This window comes from Ranitomeya variabilis, chromosome 7 (genome assembly GCF_051348905.1).
Source record: "Ranitomeya variabilis isolate aRanVar5 chromosome 7, aRanVar5.hap1, whole genome shotgun sequence".
In the NCBI taxonomy this organism is placed as follows: Eukaryota; Metazoa; Chordata; class Amphibia; order Anura; family Dendrobatidae; genus Ranitomeya; species Ranitomeya variabilis.
Genome location: NC_135238.1, coordinates 241,987,124 through 242,013,043, shown reverse-complemented (window position 1 = coordinate 242,013,043; position 25,920 = coordinate 241,987,124). Strand labels below are relative to the sequence as shown.

Here is a 25,920-nt window from a genome sequence, read left to right as displayed (position 1 = left end):
CACAGACATTGATTTCCAATCCAATACTGGATTATGAACCTGTAGCCAAGGCAAACCCAACACGACCACATCATGCAAATTATGCAACACCAAAAAGCGAATATCTTCCTGATGTGCAGGAGCCATGCACATGGTCAACTGAGTCCAGTACAGAGGTTTATTCTTGGCCAACGGCGTAGCATCAATCCCCCTTAATGGAATAGGATACTGCAAAGGCTCCAAGAAAAAACCACAGCGCCTGGCAAACTCCAAGTCCATCAAATTCAGGGCAGCGCCTGAATCCACAAATGCCATAACCAAGTAGGATGACAAAGAGCAAATCAGAGTAACAGACAAAAGAAATTTAGGCTGTACAGTACCAATGGTGACAGACCTAGCGAACCGCTTAGTGCGCTTAGGACAATCAGAGATAGCATGAGTGGGGTCACCACAGTAAAAACACAGCCTATTCTGACATCTGTGTTCTTGCCGTTCAGTTCTGGTCAAAGTTCTATCACATTGCATAAGCTCAGGCCTCTGCTCAGAGGACACCGCCAAATGGTGCACAATTTTGCGCTCATGCAAGCGCCGATCAATTTGGATGGCCAAGGACATTGATTCATTCAGACCAGCAGGCGTGGGGAATCCCACCATAACATCCTTAAGGGCTTCAGAAAGACCCTTTCTAAAAATTGCTGCCAGGGCACACTCATTCCACTGAGTAAGCACTGACTATTTTCTAAACTTCTGGCAATATATCTCCGCTTCATCCTGACCCTGACACAAAGCTAGCAAGATTTTCTCTGCCTGATCCACTGAATTAGGTTCGTCATAAAGCAATCCAAGCGCCAGAAAAAAACGCATCTACATTAAGCAATGCAGGATCTCCTGGCGCAAGGGAGAATGCCCAGTCTTGAGGGTCGCCACGCAACAAAGAAATAATAATTTTTACTTGCTGAATGGGGTCACCAGAGGAGCGGGGTTTCAAAGCAAGAAACAGTTTACAATTATTTTTGAAATTCAGAAACTTAGATCTATCCCCAGAAAACAAATCAGGAATTGGAATTCTAGGCTCTAACATCAGATTCTGAACTACATAATCTTGAATGCTTTGTACTCTTGCAGTGAGATGATCCACACAAGAGGACAGACCTTGAATATCCATATCTACACCTGAGTCCTGAACCACCCAGAGATTAAGGGGAAAAGAGAGACAAAACACACTGCAAAGAAAAAAAAATGGGTTCAGAGCTTCTCTTATCTGTCATGATCTCAATGGCAAGAGATCATAGCATCAGCATATATAGGAACTAGCTCTTGGAAGATGGAAACTGAGCTGACCATGAACTAAACCTAACGCACAACTAGCAGTGGCCGGGTAGCATGCCTACGTTGATTCTAGATGCCCAGCACCAGCCGGAGGACTAAATAAAGCTAGCAGAGGAAAATATTAGTCCTAGCTCACCTCTAGAGAAATACCCCGAAAGGAGACAGAGGCCCCCCACATGTATTGGCGGTGAATCAAGAAGAAATAACAAACGTAGTATGAAAATAGGTTTAGCAAATTTGAGGTCCACTTACTACATAGCAGAAGACAGAAAGGACACTTTCATGGTCAGCTGAAAACCCTATCAAAACACCATCCAGAAATTACTTTAAAACTCTGGCATTAACTCATAACACCAGAGTGGCAATTCCTGTTCACAAGAGCTTTCCAGACACAGTAACGAAACTACAGCTGTGAACTGGAACAAAAATGCAAAAACAAACATGGACAAGAGTCCAACTTATCTAGTAGTTGTCTAGGAGCAGGAACAAGCACAGAGAGGCTTCTGGTAACATTGTTGACCGGCAAGCAACTAACAGAGCAGCAAGGTTATATAGCGACTCCCACATCTTGATGGGAACAGGTGAACAGAGAAGATGAAGACACCAGTTCAATTCCACCAGTAGCCACCGGGGGAGCCCAGAATCCAAATTCACAACAGTACCCCCCCCTCAAGGAGGGGCACCGAACCCTCACCAGAACCACCCGGGCGATCAGGATGGGCCCTATGAAAGGCACGAACCAGATCAGAGGCATGAACATCAGATGCATTCACCCAAGAATTATCCTCCTGGCCGTATCCCTTCCACTTGACCAGATACTGGAGTCTCCGTCTGGAAACACGAGAGTCTAAGATTTTCTCCACAACGTACTCCAACTCACCCTCAACCAACACCGGAGCAGGAGGCTCAACGGAAGGCACAACCGGTACCTCATACCTGCGCAATAATGACCGATGAAAAACGTTATGAATAGAAAAGGATGCAGGGAGGTCCAAACGGAAGGAAACAGGGTTAAGAATCTCCAATATCTTATATGGGCCGATGAACCGAGGCTTAAACTTAGGAGAAGAGACCCTCATAGGGACAAAACGAGAAGACAACCACACCAAATCCCCAACACAAAGCCGAGGACCAACACGACGGTGGCGGTTGGCAAAAAGCTGAGTCTTCTCCTGGGACAACCTCAAATTGTCCACCACCTGCCCCCAGATCTGATGCAATCTCTCCACCACAGCATCCACTCCAGGACAATCCGAAGATTCCACCTGACCAGAGGAAAATCGAGGATGAAACCCCGAATTACAGAAAAACGGGGACACCAAAGTGGCAGAGCTGGCCCGATTATTGAGAGCAAACTCCGCCAATGGCAAAAAAGCAACCCAATCATCCTGGTCAGCAGACACAAAACACCTCAGATATGTCTCCAGGGTCTGATTAATCCGCTCGGTCTGGCCATTCGTCTGAGGATGGAAAGCGGACGAAAAAGATAAATCTATGCCCATCCTAGCACAGAATGCCCGCCAAAATCTAGACACGAATTGGGTCCCTCTGTCAGAAACGATATTCTCAGGAATACCATGCAAACGAACAACATTTTGAAAAAACAGAGGAACCAACTCGGAAGAAGAAGGCAACTTGGGCAGAGGAACCAAATGGACCATCTTAGAGAAACGGTCACACACCACCCAGATGACAGACATCTTCTGAGAAACAGGCAGATCTGAAATAAAATCCATCGAGATGTGCGTCCAAGGCCTCTTAGGAATAGGCAAGGGCAACAACAATCCACTAGCCCGAGAACAACAAGGCTTGGCCCGAGCACAAACGTCACAAGACTGCACAAAGCCTCGCACATCTCGTGACAGGGAAGGCCACCAGAAGGACCTTGCCACCAAATCCCTGGTACCAAAAATGCCAGGATGACCTGCCAACGCAGAAGAATGAACCTCAGAGATGACTCTACTGGTCCAATCATCAGGAACAAACAGTTTATCAGGTGGGCAACGATCAGGTCTATCCGCCTGAAACTCCTGCAAGGCCCGCCGCAGGTCTGGAGAAACGGCTGACAATACCACTCCATCCTTAAGGATACCTGTGGGCTCAGAGTTACCAGGCGAGTCAGGCTCAAAACTCCTAGAAAGGGCATCCGCCTTAACATTCTTAGAACCCGGTAGGTATGACACCACAAAATTAAACCGAGAGAAAAATAATGACCAGCGCGCCTGTCTAGGATTCAGGCGCCTGGCGGTCTCAAGATAAATCAAATTTTTGTGGTCAGTCAATACCACCACCTGATGTCTGGCCCCCTCAAGCCAATGGCGCCACTCCTCAAAAGCCCACTTCATGGCCAAAAGCTCCCGATTCCCAACATCATAATTCCGCTCAGCGGGCGAAAATTTACGGGAAAAGAAGGCACAAGGCCTCATCACGGAGCAGTCAGAACTTTTCTGCGACAACACTGCCCTAGCTCCGATCTCAGAAGCGTCGACCTCAACCTGAAAAGGTAGAGCAACATCAGGCTGCCGCAACACAGGGGCAGAGGAAAAACGGCGCTTAAGCTCCCGAAAGGCCTCCACAGCATCAGGGGACCAATCAGCAACATCAGCACCCTTCTTAGTCAAATCGGTCAATGGCTTAGCAATATCCGAAAAACCAGCAATAAATCGACGATAAAAGTTAGCAAAGCCCAAAAATTTCTGAAGACTCTTAAGAGAAGAGGGCTGCGTCCAATCACAAATAGCTTGAACCTTGACAGGATCCATTTCAATGGAAGAGGGGGAAAAAATATATCCCAAAAAGGAAATCCTCTGTACCCCAAAAACACACTTAGAACCCTTCACACACAAAGAATTAGACCGCAAAACCTGAAAAACCCTCCTGACTTGCTGGACATGAGAGTCCCAGTCATCCGAAAAAATCAGAATATCATCCAGATACACAATCATAAATTTATCCAAATAATCGCGAAAAATATCATGCATAAAGGACTGGAAAACTGACGGAGCATTAGAAAGACCAAAAGGCATCACTAAATACTCAAAGTGGCCCTCGGGCGTATTAAATGCGGTTTTCCACTCATCCCCCTGCCTGATTCGCACCAAATTATACGCCCCACGAAGGTCAATCTTAGAGAACCACTTGGCCCCCTTTATGCGAGCAAACAAATCAGTCAGCAACGGCAATGGGTATTGATATTTAACAGTGATTTTATTCAAAAGCCGATAATCAATACATGGTCTCAAAGAGCCGTCTTTTTTTAACACAAAGAAAAAACCGGCTCCTAAGGGAGATGACGATGGACGAATATGTCCCTTTCCAAGGACTCCTTTATATATTCACGCATAGCAGCATGTTCAGGCACAGACAGATTAAATAAACGACCCTTTGGGTATTTACTACCCGGGATTAAATCTATGGCACAATCGCACTCTCGGTGCGGAGGTAACGAACCAAGCTTGGATTCTTCAAAGACATCACGATAGTCAGACAGGAACTCAGGAATTTCAGAGGGAATAGATGATGAAATGGAAACCACAGGTACGTCCCCATGAGCCCCCTTACATCCCCAGCTCAACACAGACATAGCTCTCCAGTCGAGGACTGGGTTGTGAGATTGCAGCCAAGGCAATCCTAGCACCAAATCATCATGTAGATTATACAGCACCAGAAAGCGAATAATCTCCTGGTGATCCGGATTAATACGTATAGTTACTTGTGTCCAGTATTGTGGTTTATTATTAGCCAATGGGGTGGAGTCAATCCCCTTCAGAGGAATAAGAGTCTCCAAAGGCTCTAAATCATACCCACAGCGTTTGGCAAAGGACCAATCCATAAGACTCAAAGCGGCGCCAGAGTCGACATAGGCGTCCGTGGTAATAGATGACAAAGAGCAAATCAGGGTCACAGATAGAATAAACTTAGACGGTAAGGTGCAAATGGAAACAGATTTACCAAGCTTTTTAGTGCGCTTAGAGCATGCTGATATAACATGAGTAGAATCACCACAATAGAAACACAACCCATTTTTCCGTCTAAAATTCTGCCGCTCGCTTCGGGACAGAATTCTATCACACTGCATACTCTCTGGCGATGTCTCAGTGGACACCGCCAGATGGTGCACTGGTTTGCGCTCCCGCAAACGCCTATCGATCTGAATAGCCATTGTCATGGACTCATTCAGACCCGCAGGCACAGGGAACCCCACCATAACGTCCTTAATGGCATCAGAGAGACCCTCTTTGAAAGTCGCCGCCAGGGCGCACTCATTCCACTGAGTAAGCACAGACCATTTACGGAATCTTTGGCAGTAAATTTCCGCTTCATCTTGCCCCTGAGATAGGGACATCAAAGTTTTTTCTGCCTGAAGCTCCAAATGAGGTTCGTCATAAAGCAACCCCAAGGCCAGAAAAAACGCATCCACATTGAGCAACGCAGGATCCCCTGGTGTCAATGAAAAAGCCCAGTCTTGAGGGTCGCCCCGGAGCAAGGAAATCACAATCCTGACCTGCTGTGCAGGATCTCCGGCAGAGCGAGATTTCAGGGACAAAAATAATTTGCAATTATTTCGAAAATTCTGAAACCCAGATCTATTCCCCGAGAAAAATTCCGGCAAAGGAATTCTCGGCTCAGATACAGGTGCATGACAAACAAAATCTTGCAAATTTTGTACCTTCGTGGCGAGATTATTCAAACCTGCAGTTACACTCTGAAGATCCATTGCAAACAGGTGGACACAGAGCCATTCAAAGGAGAGAAAAAAAAAAAAAAAAAAATTTCAGCAGACTACTTATTACTCTCCTTTCTCAGCCAAGGATTTTAACCCTTTAGTGGGCCGGTCAAACTGTCATGATCTCAATGGCAAGAGATCATAGCATCAGCATATATAGGAACTAGCTCTTGGAAGATGGAAACTGAGCTGACCATGAACTAAACCTAACGCACAACTAGCAGTGGCCGGGTAGCATGCCTACGTTGATTCTAGATGCCCAGCACCAGCCGGAGGACTAAATAAAGCTAGCAGAGGAAAATATTAGTCCTAGCTCACCTCTAGAGAAATACCCCGAAAGGAGACAGAGGCCCCCCACATGTATTGGCGGTGAATCAAGAAGAAATAACAAACGTAGTATGAAAATAGGTTTAGCAAATTTGAGGTCCACTTACTACATAGCAGAAGACAGAAAGGACACTTTCATGGTCAGCTGAAAACCCTATCAAAACACCATCCAGAAATTACTTTAAAACTCTGGCATTAACTCATAACACCAGAGTGGCAATTCCTGTTCACAAGAGCTTTCCAGACACAGTAACGAAACTACAGCTGTGAACTGGAACAAAAATGCAAAAACAAACATGGACAAGAGTCCAACTTATCTAGTAGTTGTCTAGGAGCAGGAACAAGCACAGAGAGGCTTCTGATAACATTGTTGACCGGCAAGCAACTAACAGAGCAGCAAGGTTATATAGCGACTCCCACATCTTGATGGGAACAGGTGAACAGAGAAGATGAAGACACCAGTTCAATTCCACCAGTAGCCACCGGGGGAGCCCAGAATCCAAATTCACAACACTTATCCCTCTTTTGAGATGCATTAACACTTTGAAGGCCAGCTGTACTGTTATGGACCAGGTGGTTAGGAGCACCCGGAATGACCTGATGAGTAAACTAGAAATCGGAACAAGCTCTGGGAAAGTGGGAACTCTGCTGACCGCAAATCCTACTCCTATCAACACAACTAGAAATAGCCGTGGAGTGTACCTAACTCTCCCTAGACGCCTCTTCACAGCCTAAGAGCTAACTACCCCTAAAGATAGAAATAGAAGCCTAACCTTGCCTCAGAGAAATTCCCCAAAGGTAAAGGCAGCCCCCCACATGTATTGACTGTGAGTTAAGAGGAAAGTCACAAACACAGGAATGAAACAGGTTTTAGCAAAGGAGGCCAGACTTAACTACTTAGTCAGAGGATAGAAAAGTGAACTATGCGGTCAGCACAAAAGACTACAAAAAACCACGCAGAGTAAGCAAAAATACTCCCCACACCGACTCACGGTGTGGAGGTGCCAATCTGCACCCCAGAGCTTCCAGCTAGCAAGGGAATATCATGATAGCAAGCTGGACTAGAAATAGCAGTACTAAGAAATATATTCAGGAAGCAGTAACAAAAAATGAACTAGCAAAGACTTAGCTTCTGCTGGAGTAGACAGGTCCTCAGAGAAGTCCAAGAGAGATCTGAACCAATACTGAACCATTGACAGCTGGCATGAAGTAACGATCTGAGTGGAGTTAAATAGGGAAGCTAGCACAGCAATAAACGAGAGCAGCTGACAAAGCCAACCTCAGTGACCAGCAGTTCCGCTCAAAGCCACCAGAGGGAGTCCAAGAGCAGAACTAACCAAAGTACCATTCATGACCACAGGAGGGAGTCCGAGAACGGAATTCACAACAGTCTGGTGTCATTTCTTCTACACATGCACTTGATTTATGGATCAGATCAGGAGCAGGCAATCGAGCAGGGACTTGAATTAAGAGACCACCCCAACATTCTCACCACACAGTAACAAACTAATACCACATACAAGGGACAAATACCATCACACCACATACAAGCAACAAATACCACCACAACATGACCAGATGACATTACCACCACATAGTAACCGAATACCATACACAGGGACAAGTACTGCCACACCATGTCCAGACCACATATTACCACTACATAGTGACCAAGTAATACCATATACAAGGAACAAATACTGATGCACTATGACCAGATCACATATTACCACCAGTGACTGCATAAAACCATAATAGTGATCACCAGTGACATTATACACAGGAGCTCTGTATATAGTGTAGTGTACAGGTAATACAGCAATCACCAGTGACATACACAGGAGCTCTGTATATAGTGTCAGTGTATCGGTAATACAGTGATCACCAGTAACATTATACATAGGAGCTCTATATATAGTGTAGTGTACAGATAATACAGTGATCACCGGTGACATTATACACAGGAGCTCTGTATATAGTGTACAGTGTACAGGTAATACAGTGATCACCAGTGACATTATACACAGGAGCTCTGTATATAGTGTATAGTGTACGGGTAATACAGTGATCACCAGTAACATTATACACAGGAGCTCTGTATATAGTGTGCAGGTAATACAGTGATCACCGGTGACATTATACACAGGTGCTCTGTATATAGTGTCAGTGTACAGGTAATACAGTGATCACCAGTGACATTATACACAGGAGCTCTGTATATAGTGTCAGTGTACAGATAATACAGTGATCACCAGTGACATTATACACAAGAGCTCTGTATATAGTGTACAGATAATACAGTGATTACCGGTGACATTATACACAGGAGCTCTTTATATAGTGTCAGTGTACAGGTAATACAGTGATTACTGGTGACATACATAGGCGCTCTGTATATAATGTCAGTGTACAGGTAATACAGTGATCACTTGCGACATTATACACAGGAGCACTGTATATAGTGTACAGATAATACAGTGATCACCAGTGACATTATACACAGGAGCTCTGTATATAATGTCAGTATACAGGTAATACAGTGATTACTGGTGACATACATAGGAGCTCTGTATATAGTGTCAGTGTACAGGTAATACAGTGATCACCAGTGACATTATACACAGAATCTCTGTATATAGTGTCAGTGTACAGGTAATACAGTGATCACCAGTGACATTATACGCAGGAGCTCTGTAATGGGGGCAGTGCCCAGTAATGGGGAATGTGTAATGGAGGCAGTGCCCAATAATTGGGAATGTGTAATGGGGGCAGTGCCCCGTAATGGGGGATGTGTAATGGGGGCAGTGCCCAGTAATCGGGAATGTGTATTGGAGACAGTGCCCAATAATGGGGAATGTGTAATGGGGGATGTGTAATGGGGGCAGCGCCCAGTAATGGGGGAAATGTGGCGAATTTTAAGCTTTTTTTTTATCTAAACAAAGTCAATAGGCTGTGGTGTTCCTTACTGGTTCCTACCCATGCCCCGGTGTGAACGCGTGCCTACACGTGTGCGGTAACGGCCAATGTTCTCGTCACTCAGGTGAAAGCTTCTACGGTGAATTCACGATCTCAGGACAAAACTTTAACCCGAACCCAGAAAGTGCAGAATACACAGATATCTACACCGCAGTGATGACACAGGTGAGAACCGCACCAATCCACAATGGCGTCATGTCAGTGATGTCACCACCAGGGGGCGGGCTGATAACTCGGCACCATATACAGCCTGGTTGTCAGCAGCCATATTCCTCTGATTGTGACATCTTCTACTTTATCTCCAGTGCAGAAAAGTGTTGTCAGGACTCCAGCATCGCGGCACAGTCATATTGGAGATGAGGTGAGTGCTGTAGGATGATGAGGAGATGGTGCGAATGATGGGAGTGCTGCAGGATGATGAGGACACAGTGCGAATGATGGGAGTGCTGGAGGACGATGAGGACATGGTGCGAATGTTGGGAGTGCTGGAGGACGATGAAGACACGGTGCGAATGATGGGAGTGCTGGAGGATGATGAGGAGACGGTGAGAATGATGGGAGTGCTGGAGGATGATGAGGACCCAGTGCGAATAATGGGAGTGCTGGAGGATGATGAGGAGACGATGCGAATGATGGGAGTGCTGGAGGATGATGAGACGATGCGAATGATGGGAGTGCTGGAGGAAGATGAGGAGATGGTGCGAATGATGGGAGTGCTGGAGGGGAGACAGTGCGAAGGATGGGAGTGCTGGAGGACGATGAGGAGACGGTGCGAATGTTGGGAGTGCTGGAGGACGATGAAGACACGGTGCGCGAATGATGGGAGTGCTGGAGGATGACGAGGAGACGGTGAGAATGATGGGAGTGCTGGAGGATGATGAGGAGATGGTGAGAATGATGGGAGTGCTGGAGGATGATGAGGATACAGTGCGAATGATGGGAGTGCTGGAGGATGATGAGGAGACGATGCGAATGATGGGAGTGCTGGAGGAAGATGAGGAGATGGTGCGAATGATGGGAGTGCTGGAGGGGAGACAGTGCGAATGATGGGAGTGCTGGAGGACAATGAGGAGACGGTGCGAATGATGGGAGTGCTGGAGGACGATGAGGACACAGTGCGAATAAAGGGAGTGCTGGAGGATGATGAGGAGATGAGGAGACGATGCGAATGATGGGAGTGCTGGAGGACGATGAGGAGACGGTGAGAATGATGGGAGTGCTGGAGGACGATGAGGAGACGATGAGAATGATGGGAGTGCTGGAGGCGATGAGGAGACGGTGCAAATGATGGGAGTGCTGGAGGATGATGAGGAGACGATGCGAATGATGGGAGTGCTGGAGGACGATGAGGAGACGGTGAGAATGATGGGAGTGCTGGAGGACGATGAGGAGACGATGAGAATGATGGGAGTGCTGGAGGCGATGAGGAGACGGTGCAAATGATGGGAGTGCTGGAGGATGATGAGGAGACGATGCGAATGATGGGAGTGCTGGAGGACGATGAGGAGACGGTGCGAATGATGGGAGTGCTGGAGGATGATGAGGAGACGGTGCAAATGATGGGAGTGCTGGACGACGATGAGGAGACGGTGCGAATGATGGGAGTGCTGGAGGATGATGAGATGGTGCGAATGATGGGAGTGCTGGAGAACGATGAGGAGACGGTGCGAATGATGGGAGTGCTGGAGGACGATGAGGAGACAGTGCGAATGATGGGAGTGCTGGAGGAAGATGAGGAGACGATGCGAATGATGGGAGTGCTGGAGGACGATGAGGAGACGGTGCGAATGATGGGAGTGCTGGAGGACGATGAGGAGACGATGCGAATGATGGGAGTGCTGGAGGATGATGAGTGCAGTGAGATCAGGACATATTTGCTTCTCTCAGTGACTTATTTTGGGTTAAGTAATTTCCTTCCATATCATTTATATGTATGAGGAGGCGCGAGACACCGGGGGCCCCAACCCACCAGACATCGGGGGCCCCAACCCGCCAGACACTGGGGGCCCCAACCCGCCAGACATCGGGGGCCCCAACCCGCCAGACATCGGGGGCCCCAACCCGCCAGACACCGGGGGCCCCAACCCTCCAGACACCGGGGGCCCCAACCCGCCAGACACCGGGGGCCCCAACCCGCCAGACATCGGGGGCCCCAACCCGCCAGACATCGGGGGCCCCAACCCGCCAGACACTGGGGGCCACCCTACATCATATCTGCCAGCTCAACTCTGTCTACGATGATTTACACCTCTGCACAACACTTTGGTAACATTGAGCTGGCAGAAGTGGAGAGAATACCCTGTATATAGAGAACGATTATTATTATTATTTATATAGCACCACCGATTCCATGGTGCTGTACATGAGAAGGGGTCACATACAAATTACAGATATCACTTACAGTAAACTAACAATTACAGACTGGTACAGAGGGGTGAGGACCCTGCCCTTGCGGGCTTACATTCTACAGGATTATGGGGAAGGAGACAGTGGGTTGAGGGTTGCAGGAGCTCCAATGGTGATGAGGTGGCCGTGTGGTCATTGATGGTTGTAGCTTTCCTGAAGAGGTGGGTTTTCAGGTTTCTTTTGAAGAATCCACATGTGGTGGATAACCGGACGAGTTGGGGCACAGAATTCCAGAGGATGGGGGATATTCGGGAGAAGTCTTGGAGGCGATTGGGTGAGGAGCGAATAAGTGCGGAGGAGAGTAGGAGGTCTTGGGAGGACCGGAGATTACGTGAGGGAAGATATTGAGAGATTAGTGTGAAAATATATGGAGGAGAAAGATTATGGATGTCTTTGTAGATCAGTGTTAGTAGTTTAAACTGGATACGCTGGGAAATTGGGAGCCAGTGAAGAGATTTGCAAAGAGGATTCTGGAGATATTTTTGAGCTGGAGGCAACAGGAGGTGGAAAGAGCTTGGATGTGTGGTGTGAAGGACAGGGCAGAGTCAAGGGTTACTCCGAGGCAGCGGATTACCGGGACAGGGTAAACTGTGAATTCATTTATTGTGATAGATAGATCAGGTAGGGAAGATCTGAGAGATGGAGGAAAGATGATGAGTTCAGATTTGTCCACTTTGAGTTTGAGGAAGCGAGAGGAGAAGAAGGAGGATATGGCTGATAGACACTCTGGGATTCTGGACAGCAGAGGTGACGTCTGAGCCAGAGAGGTAGATCTGGGTGTCCTCAGCATATAGATGGTATTGGAAGCCATGAGACTTCATGAGTTGTCCCAGGCCAAGGGTATGGATTGAGAAGAGTAAGGGTCCTAGGAAAGAGCCTTGAGGGATACCAACAGAGAGAGGGAGATGAGGAGGTAGTGTGGGAGAAGGAAACGCTAAATGTGCGGTTGATGAGGTATGAGGAGATCCAGGGTAGGGCGAGGTCTTTGACACCAAAGGAAGAGAGGATCTGTAGTAGGAGGCAGTGGTCAACTGTGTCGAAGGCAGAGGACAGATCTAGGAGGAGGAGTATAGAGAATTGTCTGTTAGCTTTGGCTGTAAGTCAGTCGTTAGTAATTTTGGTCAGGGCAGTCTCAGTGGAATGATGGGGAGGAAGCCAGATTGTAGGTTGTCGAAGAGAGAGTTAGATGCAAAGTGAGAGGAAAGTTCAGCATGGACGTGCTGCTCAAGGAGTTTGGAAGCAAATGGGAGCAAAGATATGGGGCGATAGCTGGACATAGTGCCCGGGTCAAGGGATGGCTTTTTGAGGATAGGTGTGATTGTGGCATGTTTGAAAGCAGAAGGAAAGGTGCCAGAAGTTAGTGATAGGTTGAAGAGATGGGTTAGGGATGGGATTAGTGTGGTGGTGAGGTTGGGGAGGAGGTGGGATGGGGTCAAGTGCATAAGTGGTGAGGTGTGATTTGGAGAGAAGAAGAGCAAGCTCCTCTTCAGAGATTTTGGAGAGTGAAGTTATGGGGTTTGGGCATTGGTCTCTCACAGAAAGGGGTTGTGGTGGTTGGACAACAAAGACTTGCCTTGTTTGGTCTATCTTATTTTTGAAGTGCGTGGCAAGTCCTCGGCAACGATTAGGGAACTCGGAAGTGGTGGGCGGAGGAGGGATTTAAAAGTGTTGAACAACTGTTTGGGGTTGTGGGATAGGGAAGATACGAGGGTTGTGAAGTAGGCCTGTTTAGCAGAGGTGAGAGCTGATTTGAATGCCAGTGTTGCTTGTTTGAGTGCAGTGAAATCATCTTGTGAATGTGTTTTCTTCCAACGCCGCTCTGCAATTCTGGATACTTGCCGAAGCTTTTTAGTGATGTTATTGTGCCAGGGTTGTCTATTGTTTCGTCGCACTCTGCTATGCATGAGAGGGGCGACCATGTCAATAGCTGATGCAAGAGTGGCATTGTAGAAAAAGCAGTGGCAGTGTCTGTGTCGTGGAGTGAGGATATAGAGGACAGTGTTAGGATAGAGTCAGACAGTGTGTGGGTGTCTAGGTGTGCGAGGTTCCTGCGTGGGTGCGCATGGTGCTGGACATGGGCGACAGGTGAGGAGGACAGGGATGAGAAAGTGAGTAGATGGTGGTCAGATAGAGGGAGAGGGGAGGTTGTGACGTTAGATAGGGAGCATAAACGGGTGAAGACCAGGTCTAGTGTATGTCCGTCTGTGTGGGTGGCTGAGTAGGACCACTGTATAAGTCCAAAGGATGAAGTATGGTGGGGCTGTGACACCTGTACCCCCCATACACAGACAACATCCAAACATCTGCCCCCACAGACGTCAGCGCCTGACTACCCGGCATCATGAAGGAATACACCGCCTGCCATTTTGTGAAGGAGGAAACATGCCCCCTAGTTACCCCTCTACAGTCTCCGACACCCTAGTTACCCCTCTACAGTCTCCGACACCCTAGTTACCCCTTTGCAGTCTATGACACCCTAGTTACCTCTCTATGGTCTCCGATGCCCTAGTTACCCCTCTGCAGTCTATGACACCCTAGTTACCCCTCTATGGTCTCCGATGCCCTAGTTACCCCTCTGCGGTCTATGACACCCTAGTTACCCCTCAGCGGTCTCTGACGCCCACCATTATCACGTTTATCTTATTCGTTCCTCACACAATCGCCTCCAAGATTTCTCCCGAATATCCCCCATCCTCTGGAATTCCATGCCTCAACACGTCCGACTATCCACCACCCTCGGATCCTTCAGACGGAACCTGAAAACCCATCTCTTCAGGAAAGCCTACAGCCTACAATAACCGAGCCGCCGCCTCATCACTGCCAGAGCCGCCGCCGCCTCACCCCTACGTTCTGTCTCTTCCCCACTATCCCATAGAATGTAAGTCCGCAAGGACAGGGTCCTCTCCGCTCTGTACCAGTGTGTCACTGTAAACCTGTTTACTGTAAATGATATCTATAACCCTGTATGTAACCCCTTTCTCATGTACAGCACCATGGAATCAATGGTGCTATATAAATAAATAATAATAAATAATATCTGTACTTCTTTCAGGGCAGCTTCTTACAAATCTCAGCCCAGAAGCGGACGGACCCCAGGAAACGTCATCGCCAAAGTCATTAACATGTTCCTGAAAGGCACGGTGACTGCGGACAAAGTGCACCAGGCCCTAGAGGTCCCCAGCGAAGCCTTCACCTATACCAGTGAGCGCCCGTATACAGTGCAGCATCCCGACCCCAAGCACTGCCTGCTGAATACCAGTACAATCATCGCCCGTCTTCCAGTCACATCCAGAGCTGCACTCACAATTATCACGATATCATAAGCAATGAAGTCTGTGGGGAAGGTCCTGAAATCGAGGAACATATCACTGGTGAAGAGACACACGGCTCGTCCATAGTCCGGTCTTCTCTGTGGTAACATACTGACGGGAAACCTGGACGATAAAGAAACCAAACAGAAGATGAATCAACGCCTTGGAAATGTGGAGGAGAAGGACGTTATGAATGCCATGGATGGCAAGAAGAAGACGTGACTGGAAGGAAGGACCACCGAGCCACGACCTGTAGACACGTCATACGGAGAGCCATCACTGGAGAAGGACATCATGGCCGGAAGAACGGAAGGAACGAGGCAAAGAGGAAGAGCAGCAACCGATGGCTGAAACTATCAGACATCAGCGGAGAAGACCCTGGTGACCGATCGAGGCCGCACAGGATCCATCCCCCCACGGAGCGATCAGCATCACGTCGCCATGGCTGCAGATCCAGATGACGGCCGTTATATAAAGTCATAAATAGTGCAGCTCTGGAGGTGACTGAAGCATGAGACACGATGTAACAGCAGAATAGTGAGTGCAGCTCTGGAGGTGACTGGAGGATAAGACACGATGTAACAGCAGAATAGTGAGTGCAGCTCTGGAGGTGACTGAAGCATGAGACACGATGTAACAGCAGAATAGTGAGTGCAGCTCTGGAGGTGACTGGAGGATAAGACACGATGTAACAGCAGAATAGTGAGTGCAGCTCTGGAGGTGACTGGAGGATAAGACATGTAGCAGTCAGGTGGTGTAACATGTTCCGTGTTCTGGACACGTCTTGGCACAGGAATTGCTCCTTGGACTGTGTGACAGAAAGAGCAGACAGATAAAGCCGCGCTCTGTAACTGTAACACAGGAACTATCAATCACATTACTGCTCTGGATCATGAGGAAAGATGGAGACACTTGGCTCATATTCGGCCATTTCCTGCCGCTCAGCCCCTGTACACACCAGTTGTCTGATTTGGAAGTGCCAGTCAGTTTTTTGCTATTTGTATATCCGCCCCCTGACCTTTGCCCCCTGACCTCCGCCCGTCTTAATTGCAGCAGGATCCTTCCGACCCAGAGATTCAGACTTAGCACATAATTTGGCCAATTCTTGCAGCCAATGACAAGGCGATCTCCGATCTGCTGGGAATCTGGTGTCTGGTGTGAATACGGCTCTTAGGCGTCTGTCACACGTCAGTGTCTCTGGGACTTGTGGTGACGGATTTCACACGAATCAGAGACACTGACACCTAGACACATTCTGTGCACATATCCGTGTTTCCATCGGCCGTGTGTACATGGTCAAAATACGCTGACATGTCCGTTTTTTTACTGGCCGCACAATATCCCGCACACGTGTACATGGATGACACACTGGGATGTGTGTGATACGCACCGGCGCCGGGGAAGAAGCATTACAGTAAGCGCTGTTCCCCATCGCAGGGTGCTGAACACTCCTCATCCTCCCCTGCTCTGCCGGCCATTAGCGTGAGCAGAGGAGAATGAAGAGAGCTGTATCCACCTGATAGGTAACAGCAGGTGGCGGCTGATGGGAGTATTCATCACCTGGTAACGGTGACAGCAAGCGGCGGCTGATGGGAGTATTCATCACCTGGCAATGGTGGCAGCAGGCGGCGGCTGATGGGACAGCAGGCGGCGGCTGATGGGAGTATTCATCACCTGATAACGGTGACAGCAGGCGGCGGCTGATGGGAGTATTCATCACCTGATAATGGTGACAGCAGGCGGCTGATGGGAGTATTCATCACCTGATAACGGTGACAGCAGGTGGCTGATGGGAGTATTCATCACCTGATAACGGTGACAGCAGGCGGCTGATGGGAGTATTCATCACCTGATAATGGTGACAGCAGGCGGCTGATGGGAGTATTCATCACCTGATAACGGTGACAGCAGGCGGCTGATGGGAGTATTCATCACCTGATAACGGTGACAGCAGGCGGCTGATGGGAGTATTCATCATCTGACAACCGTGACAGCAGGCGGTGGCTGATGGGAGTATTCATCACCTGACAACGGTGACAGCAGGCGGCGGCTGATGGGAGTACTCATCACCTGCAGACTGCGCTATAAATAAATTAAGAAAACAGCATGGGTTCTCCTGTAATTTTTATAACCAACTATGCAAAACTGACAACTTGGGGCTGCAGCCCTCTGCCGTCAGCAAGGCTGGTTATCAAGAATAAAAGGGTTAATTAAATAATTTTTTTAATAATTAAAAAATATGGCGTGGGGACCCCTCTATTCTTGATGACCAGCCTTGCTGAAGCTGACAGCTGAGGGTTGCAGCCCCCAGCTGTGAGCATTGCCTGGCTGGTTACTCCCATCATCCACTCCTGCTCTGACTTATTAGCGGCAGCAGGGGTAGGCTGATGGGAGTCTCTGTTATCACCTGAATACAACTCATCATTCTCCACTGCTCGCGCTGATCGCCGGCAGAGCAGGGGAGAATGATGAGAGTCATGTTCAGCACTTGACGCTAGGGAACAGCAATACCTGTACCGCTGCTTCCCAGGCGCCGGTGCGTGTGGTAATGATGCGGCACATGGCTGCCACAAGTATCACACACAGACATCTCCGGTACCGGAAATATCAGGATGTGCGAAACCGGCGTGAGGCTGAAGCCTGAATCTCTGGGTCAGAAGGATCCTGCTGCAATAAAGACGGGCGGAGGTCAGGGGGCAGATATACAAATAGCAAAGAAATGACTGGCACTTCCAAATCAGACAAGTGGTGTGTACAGGGGCTGAGCGGCAGGAAATGGCCGAATATGAGCCGAGTGTCTCCATCTTTCCTTATGATCCAGAGCAATAATGTGATCCGTATTTCCTGTGTTACAGTTACAGAGCGCGGCTTTATATGGAGGCGGCTGTATATGGAGGCGGCTGTTCCTAGTTGGTGCCTGTACGCACCAGTTTTCTGATTTGGATATGCCAGTCAGGTTTTTGCTTTGTGTGGACAGAAAAGTTCGCTGCAGATTGTGTAGTAACCACTGACTCTCTTGCAGGACACAGCATCTGTGACGGATTCTTCTGTGATGCAGAAACGACTGACTGTGAGGCGACTCCGGACGGGCAGGGCGCCTCCTGCACCTGTAAGGAAGGGAAATTCTCCAGCTCCGCAGCACCTGAAGTGACGAGCTGCCGAGGTGAGGCCTCATATTCCCACAGAAGAGGTCACCATTTCCAGCCATGTGGACACTGATGAGGGAATTGCCGCTGTGCTGCTGTCTGTGCCAGTGACGTCCGCTGTGCCACTGTCTGTGTCAGTGATGTCCGCCGTGTCGCTGTCTCTGCCAGTGATGTCCGCTGTGACGCTGTCTCTGCCAGTGATGTCCGCTGTGACGCTGTCTCTGCCAGTGATGTCCGCTGTCTGTGCCAGTGATGTCCGCCGTGCCGCTGTCTGTGCCAGTGATGTCCGCTGTGCCGCTATCTGTGCCAGTGATGTCCGCCGTGCCGCTGTCTGTGCCAGTGATGGCCGCTGTGCTGCTGTCTGTGCCAGTGATGTCCGCTGTCTGTGCCAGTGATGTCCGCTGTGCCGCTGTCTGTGCCAGTGATGTCCGCTGTGCCGCTGTCTGTGCCATTGATGGCCGCTGTGCTGCTGTCTGTGCCAGTGATGGCCGCTGTCTGTGCCAGTGATGTCCGCTGTCTGTGCCAGTGATGTCCGCTGTGCTGCTGTCTGTGCCAGTGATGTCCGCTGTGCCACTGTCTGTGCCAGTGGTATTCGCTGTCTGTGCCAGTGATGTCCGCTGTGCCAGTGATGTCAGCTGTGCCATTGTCTGTGCCAGTGACGTCCGCTGCCCTGTATTTCAGATTGTGACCCGAAATGTTATGAGACAGAAGGGGCGTACTGCAAGCTGGCTGCAAAGACTGGGGCGTCCTGCGCCTGCATCCCGGGGTACAAGGGAAGTGGGGACAACAAGTGTCAGAAGTGAGTGACGTAACAAGAGCAAGGCAACACAGAGCAACAATGTAACCACACAGTGCAACAATGTAACAACGAAGAGCAACCATGTAACAACACAGAGCAACCATGTAACAACACAGAGCAACCATGTAACAACACAGAGCAACCATGTAACAACACAGTGCAACTATGTAACACAGAGCAACCATGTAACAACACAGAGCAACCATGTAACAACACAGAGCAAACATGTAACAACACATTGCAACTATGTAACACAGAGCAACCATGTAACAACACAGAGCAACAATGTAACAACACAGAGCAACACTGCAACACAGAAACAATGTAACAACACAGTGCAACAATGTACCAACACAGCACAAGAATGTAACACCACAGTGAAACAATGTAACAGTGCAGCCACGTAACACTGCAGCAACAATGTAACAACACAGCAACCATGTAACAACACAGTGCAGCAATGCAACAATGTAACAGTGCAGCAACGCAACACAGCACAACAATGTAACAACACAGTGCAATAACGTAACTCACAGTGCAAACAATGTAACAGTGCAACAACCCACCACAGTGCAATAATGTAACAACACAGTGCACAGTGCAGCAACAATGTAACAACACAGTGCAACAACGTAACCCAACACAGTGCAACAATCAAACATAGTGCAGCAACACAGTGCAACAAAGTAACAATGCAGTGCAACAACGTAACAGTACAGCAATGCACAGTGCAACAACACAGCATAACTCAATGTAATGTAAGGCAACACAGCGCAACAACATAACAGTGCGTCAACGTAACAGTGCAACAACGCAACATAGTGCAAAAACACAACAACAGTGCAACACAGCGAAACAACGTAATACAACATAACTTAATGTGACAATGTAATGCAACACAGTGCAACAACATAACAGTGCATCAACCAACACAGTGCAACAATGTATCTCAATACAACAACATAACACAATGCAATAAAATGCCACATAGTGTAACAAGGCAATATATCATAGTGTAAGAAGGCAACACAGTGCAACAATATAACAGTGCAACAATAGAATGCAGCGCACACAGTGTGTCAAAGATCGCAGCCTGGGAGGCTGCACCAATCCGACCACTGTTATCTTTGGAGCGAACAGCTCTCTGCTGCCCCCATCATCTGCACAATTACAGGACTGATGATCAACGGACGAGGCCACAGTTATTTCCACTAATAGGCCGGTTGTGGGAAATAACGTATGGTATATACACCTCTGATTCCAATGCATGGAATAGATTATATATACATACAGCCCCCAATACAGTCACTGCGAACTCCACGATAACCCCAGACTACTCGCCGCCACCACCAATCGTGTTTTATACAGGCTGACTGGAGGCCTGGTTCTGGTAGTGAATGGCTTTGGGGCACGGGTTACAGAACAAAAGGAGCAAAAGTATTATATTTTATAATTAATCCAAAATGATAGGTAGTGTTCATAAAAATAAAAAATTTAACAAAACATCTTACAAAGGGGACAAAACAATGCAGCATATACAATTACAGAAAATAAAAGGATAAAACAAAAGAAACTACCTACGAAGGAGAGCACTTCGCTTGGAGACATTCAGTGAATGGAAATCATGCATACGCTGATATATATCTTCTTCACCATTGAACGTAGATCATAATGTGTCTTGCCCCTTTAACCTTCCCTTTATACCCACACAGCCCCCCTGATGACCTCACGTGGGCCGGTTTGTGGGATGTTCTCAGCCCTTTAGGATTTTATGAAATTCCCCACTTATGCCATCTCTTCGCTCCTGATGATCGCAGAAGTTCGAGATCACTGCCATATTTTATCTGGATTTTACCTTTCCCCAGAGATCAAACATGACATGGCTGTTGTCAGTTATCTGCCCACTATTGACTTGTGACTTTAGGGTTACAGCGAGGAAACAATACGCATCTTCTTCCTCGATTCGTCCTGAAGCTGAAAATGTATGTCCCATCACTATCAAATTTATATGAACTCCAAATTTCATAACATTCTTTCAGAGGCATAAATCTGGGGTCAAGGAGTTTTATTTATTTATTTTATTGTGTGCAAGCATGGTTGAAAAGCAATGTCTGACTTACACTTGTTCATTTTCATAGATCTTTTATTTATTAATACTTTTGTCAGATTCAAGTTATTTCTGTGACCATTGTGGGTTTTTCTGTCTTTAAACGAGGGGGACCAGCAATATTAACCACGTGTGTAATATCCAGCCCTCTGAAAAGGCCTTTCCTGCCTTAAGGTACCGTTACACTAAACGACTTACTAACGATCACGAGCAGCGATACGACCTGGCCGTGATCGCTGTTTAGTCGTTGTGTGGTCGCTGGGGAGCTGTCACACAGACCGCTCTCTCCAGCGACCAACGATCAGGGGAAACTGTCTTCAACGATGCCGAAGTCCCCCTGCAGCACCCGGGTAACCAGGGTAAACATCGGGTTACTAAGTGCAGGGCCGCGCTTAGTAACCCGATATTTACCCTGGTTACCATTGTAAATGTAAAAAAAAACACTACATACTCACCTTCTGATGTCTGTCACGTCCCCCGGCGTCCTCAGGGTTACTCGCTGCTGCTCAGAGCTTCCTGCACTGAATGTGTCAGCGGCGCTGGCAGTAACAGCGGTGACGCTCTGCTTTACGGCCGGCGCTGACACAGTCAGTGCAGGAAGCTCTCGGCAGCAGCGAGTAACCCTGAGGACGCCGGGGGACGTGACAGACATCAGAATGTGAGTATGTAATGTGTTGTTTTTTTTTTTTAACTTTTACAATGGTAACCAGGGTAAATATCGGGTTACTAAGCGCGGCCCTGCACTTAGTAACCCGATATTTACCCTGGTTACAAGTGAACACATCGCTGGATTGGTGTCACACACGCCGATCCAGCGATGACAGTGGGTGATCAGCGACAAAATAAAGTTCTGGACTTTCTGCTCCGACCAGCGATATCACAGCGGGATCCAGATCGCTGCCGCGTGTCAAACACAACGAGATCGCTATCCAGGACGCTGCAACGTCATGGATCGTCGTCGTTCTCGCTGCAAAGTCGCTTAGTGTGAAGGTACCTTTAAATTACCTGTCCAATCTATATACAGTGCCTTGCGAAAGTATTTGGCCCCCTGGAACTTTCAACCTTTTCCCACATATCGTGCTTCAAACATAAAGATACCAAATGTAAATTTTTGGTGAAGAATCAACAACAAGTGGAACACAATTGTGAAGCTGAACAAAATTTATTGGTTATTTTACATTTCTGTGGAAAATCAAAAACTGAAAAGTGGGGGGTGCAATATTATTTGGCCCCTGTAACTTAATACTTTGTTGCGCCCCTTTTGCTGCGATTACAAGTCGCTTGGGGTTTGTCTCTATCAGTTTTGTACATCGAGAGACTGAAATTCTCGCCCATTCTTCCTTGGCAAACAGCTCGAGCTCAGTGAGGTTGGATGGAGATCGTTTGTGAACAGCAGTTTTCAGCTCTTTCCACAGATTCTCGATTGGATTGAGGTCTGGACTCTGACTTGGCCATTCTAACACCTGGATACGTTTATTTGTGAACCATTCCATTGTAGATTTTGCTTTATGTTTGGGATCATTGTCTTGTTGGAAGACAAATCTCCGTCCCGGTCTCAGGTCTTTTGCAGAATTCAACAGGTTTTCTTCAAGAATGGTCCTGTATTTGGCTCCATCCATCTTCCCATCAATTTTAACCATCATCCCTGTCCCTGCTGAAGAAAAGCAGGCCCAAACCATGATGCTGCCACCACCATGTTTGACAGTGGGGATGGTGTGTTCAGGGTGATGAGCTGTGCTGCCTTTATGCCAAACATATCCTTTGGCATTGTTGCCAAAAAGTTTGATTTTGGTTTCATCTGACCAGAGCACCTTCTTCCACATGTTTGGTGTCTCCCAGGTGGCTTGTTGCACACGTTAAACAACACTTTTTATGGATATCTGTGAGAAATGGCTTTCTTCTTGCCACTCTTCCATAAAGGCCAGATTTGTGCAGTGTACGACTGATTGTTGTCCTATGGACAGACTGTCCCACCTCAGCTGTAGATCTCTGCAGTTCATCCAGAGTAATCATGGGCCTCTTGGCTGCATCTCTGATCAGTCTTCTCCTTGTCTGAGATGAAAGTTTAGAGGGACGGATGGGTCTTGGTAGATTTGCAGTGGTATGATACTCCTTCCATTTCAATATGATCGCTTGCACAGTGCTCCTTGGGATGTTTAAAGTTTTGGAAATCATTTTGCATCCAAATCCGCCTTTAAACTTCTCCACAACAGTATCACGGAGCTGCCTGTTGTGTTCCTTGGTCTTCATGATGCTCTCTGTGCTTCACACAGAACCCTGAGACTATCACAGAGCAGGTGCATTTATACGGAGAATTGATTACACACAGGTGGATTATATTTATCATCATTAGGCATTTAGGACAACATTGGATCATTCAGAGATCCACAATGAGCTTCTGCACTGAAAGTAAAGGGGCCGAATAATATTGCTCGCCCCACTTTTCAGTTTTTGAATTTCCACAAAAATTTTAAATAACCAATAAATTTCGCTCAACTTCACAATTGTGTTCCACTTGTTGTTGATTCTTCACCAAAAATTTACATTTGGTATCTTTATGTTTGAAGCATGATATGTGGGAAAAGGTTGAAAAGTTCCAGGGGGCTGAATACTTTCGCAAGGCACTGTATCTTTGTCTACTCAGACTAGACATGCTCCCGGCACTGCAGGGGTCTTTTGGTTCTAAGGGAGATTATCACTTCACGACTATACGTAATTTCCTCTATGTCAATTGTGTAATTCCACTACTAAAAGAGATTTGTAGATTGTAAGTAGAGATGGGAGAACACGAACAGTAAAGTTTGGCGTCAGTACTGAACACCTACTGTACAGGCACGGACACCGACATCACCAGGAAGTCCGTGTTACTGTTCCAGTTCGGCTGCTCGAACACTGGGTGTTGGTCATGCTGTCATGTGCATGGCAACGCGGCAAACACCGCTTCTAATCGGCGGTGAAATCATCCCCACGGGTCAGTGAGCTGCAGTTCCCACACTGTCAAAAGACAGCGTGAGCGCTCACCTGTGATCGGAGGTATACAGTTTATCTCCGGTCACTGGTGTCAGCTGATGTGACTACCAGTCCCATCATCTGACACCTGCTGCTTCTAATAACAGTGAGAGCAGGAGCTGCTGATGGGAGTATTCATCAGCCGGCGCCTGCGCTGTAAAATAATTAAAAAAACCGGAGTGGGCTTCCCCCTATTTTTGATAACCAGCCAGGCAAAACTCACAGCTGCAGACTGCAACCCTCAGCTGTCAGCTTCAGCAAGGCTGGTTATCAAGAATAGAGGGGTCCCCACGCTGTTTTTTTTACATTATTTTAAAAAATATGTAAAAAAAACGGCATGGGGGGTCCCCATTTTTGACAACCAGCCTTGCTAAAGCTGCCAGCTGGGGGCTGGTATTCTCAGACTGGTAGGGGGACATGGATATTGCCCCCCCGCCTAAAAATAGCAGCCCGCAGCCACCCAGAAAAGGCACATCTATTAGATGCACCAATTCTGGCGCTGTGCTTGGCTCTTCCCCTGTAGCGGTGGAAAGTAGGGTTCATATTTGTGGGGTTGATGTCACCTTTGTATTGTCAGGTGACATCAAGCCCATGGCTTAGTAATGGAGAGGTGTCCATAAGAACCTATCTATTACTGATCCTATAGTTATATGGTAAATAAAGGCACAGCCAGAATAAAGTCCTTTATTTGAAATTAAACACTTTTTTATTTGCAAATAACAAACACAGTTATACGCACCCAATGCCTAATTCAACTGAAGCCCTTGTCTCCTGCAATATAAACGAAAATAAAAAAACAACAATATACAAAACAATAATATCCCTCACCTGTCTGTCGTTGTGTCCCACGCTGTAATCCATATCTGGGGGATATACAGTTTTCAACCTGGACAGTGCCAAGATGGAACTGTCCAGGCTGAGAACCACTGGTGAATGAGCTGCTGCAAGCGCAGCCTCAGTGACTAGGTGAGATCCCCGCTAGCACCGTGTTTTACTTTCATGGTGCTAGCGGAGATCTCACCGAGATCACCGCAGTTGAGCCCTGCTGGGAACGGAGCCTCAGTGACCAGAGATAACATCGATGACGTCACCGCTAGTCACTGAGGCTGCGCTCGCAGCAGCTCATTCACCAGTGGTTCTCAGCCTTGCATCTTGGCACCGTTAAGGCTGAAAACTATTTCTCCTCCAGACATGGATTACAACGTAGGACAGAACGACAGACAGGTGAGGGATATTGTTGTGTTTTTATTTTTGTTTTATTACAAGAGGCGAGGGATTCAGTGGAATTAGGCGTTAGGTGAGTATAACTTTTTACTTTTTTTATTTAAAAATAAAGTGTTTTGTTTAGTTTCAAATAAAGGACTTTATTCTGGCTGTGCCTTTATTTACCATATAACTATATGATTATTAATGGATAGGTGTCTTACAGATGCTTCTTCATTACTAAGCCATGGGATTGATGTTATTTGACAATATAAAGGTGACATCAACCCACAAATATGAACCCCACTTGCCACCACCACAGGGTATGTGGGAAGAGCCGAGCACAGTGTCAGAATTGGCATCTAATAGATGTGCCTTTTCTGGGCAGCTCTGGGCTGCTGTTTTAAGGCTGGGGGTCAAGATCCATGGCCCCTTACCAGCATGATAATACCAACCCTCAGATGTCTGCTTTAGCAAAACTAGTTGTTAAAAATAAGGGGACCGTTTTTTGAATTATGTATTTAAATAATTAAAAATACGGAAATAAGGTGTGGGAACCCCTCTATTCTTGATAACCAGCCTTGGTGAAGCTGACAGCTGGG

At 47.5% G+C, this 25,920-nt stretch overlaps 1 protein-coding gene across 2 annotated transcripts in view; it reads left to right on the top strand.

The window, feature by feature from the left end:
- The window catches only part of MUC13 (mucin 13, cell surface associated), a 60,518-nt gene that overhangs the window by 15,981 nt on the left and 18,617 nt on the right, over positions 1-25,920 (top strand). The window contains exons 5-9 of one of the 2 annotated variants that reach the window (XM_077273337.1): positions 9,402-9,502; positions 9,643-9,698; positions 14,796-14,944; positions 18,077-18,217; positions 18,882-18,999. In XM_077273337.1, the coding sequence (XP_077129452.1) occupies positions 9,402-9,502; positions 9,643-9,698; positions 14,796-14,944; positions 18,077-18,217; positions 18,882-18,999 (565 nt within the window). Of the gene's footprint in view, positions 1-9,401; positions 9,503-9,642; positions 9,699-14,786; positions 14,945-18,076; positions 18,218-18,881; positions 19,000-25,920 lie in introns of both variants that reach the window. The other variant, XM_077273336.1, reaches the window with a different exon arrangement.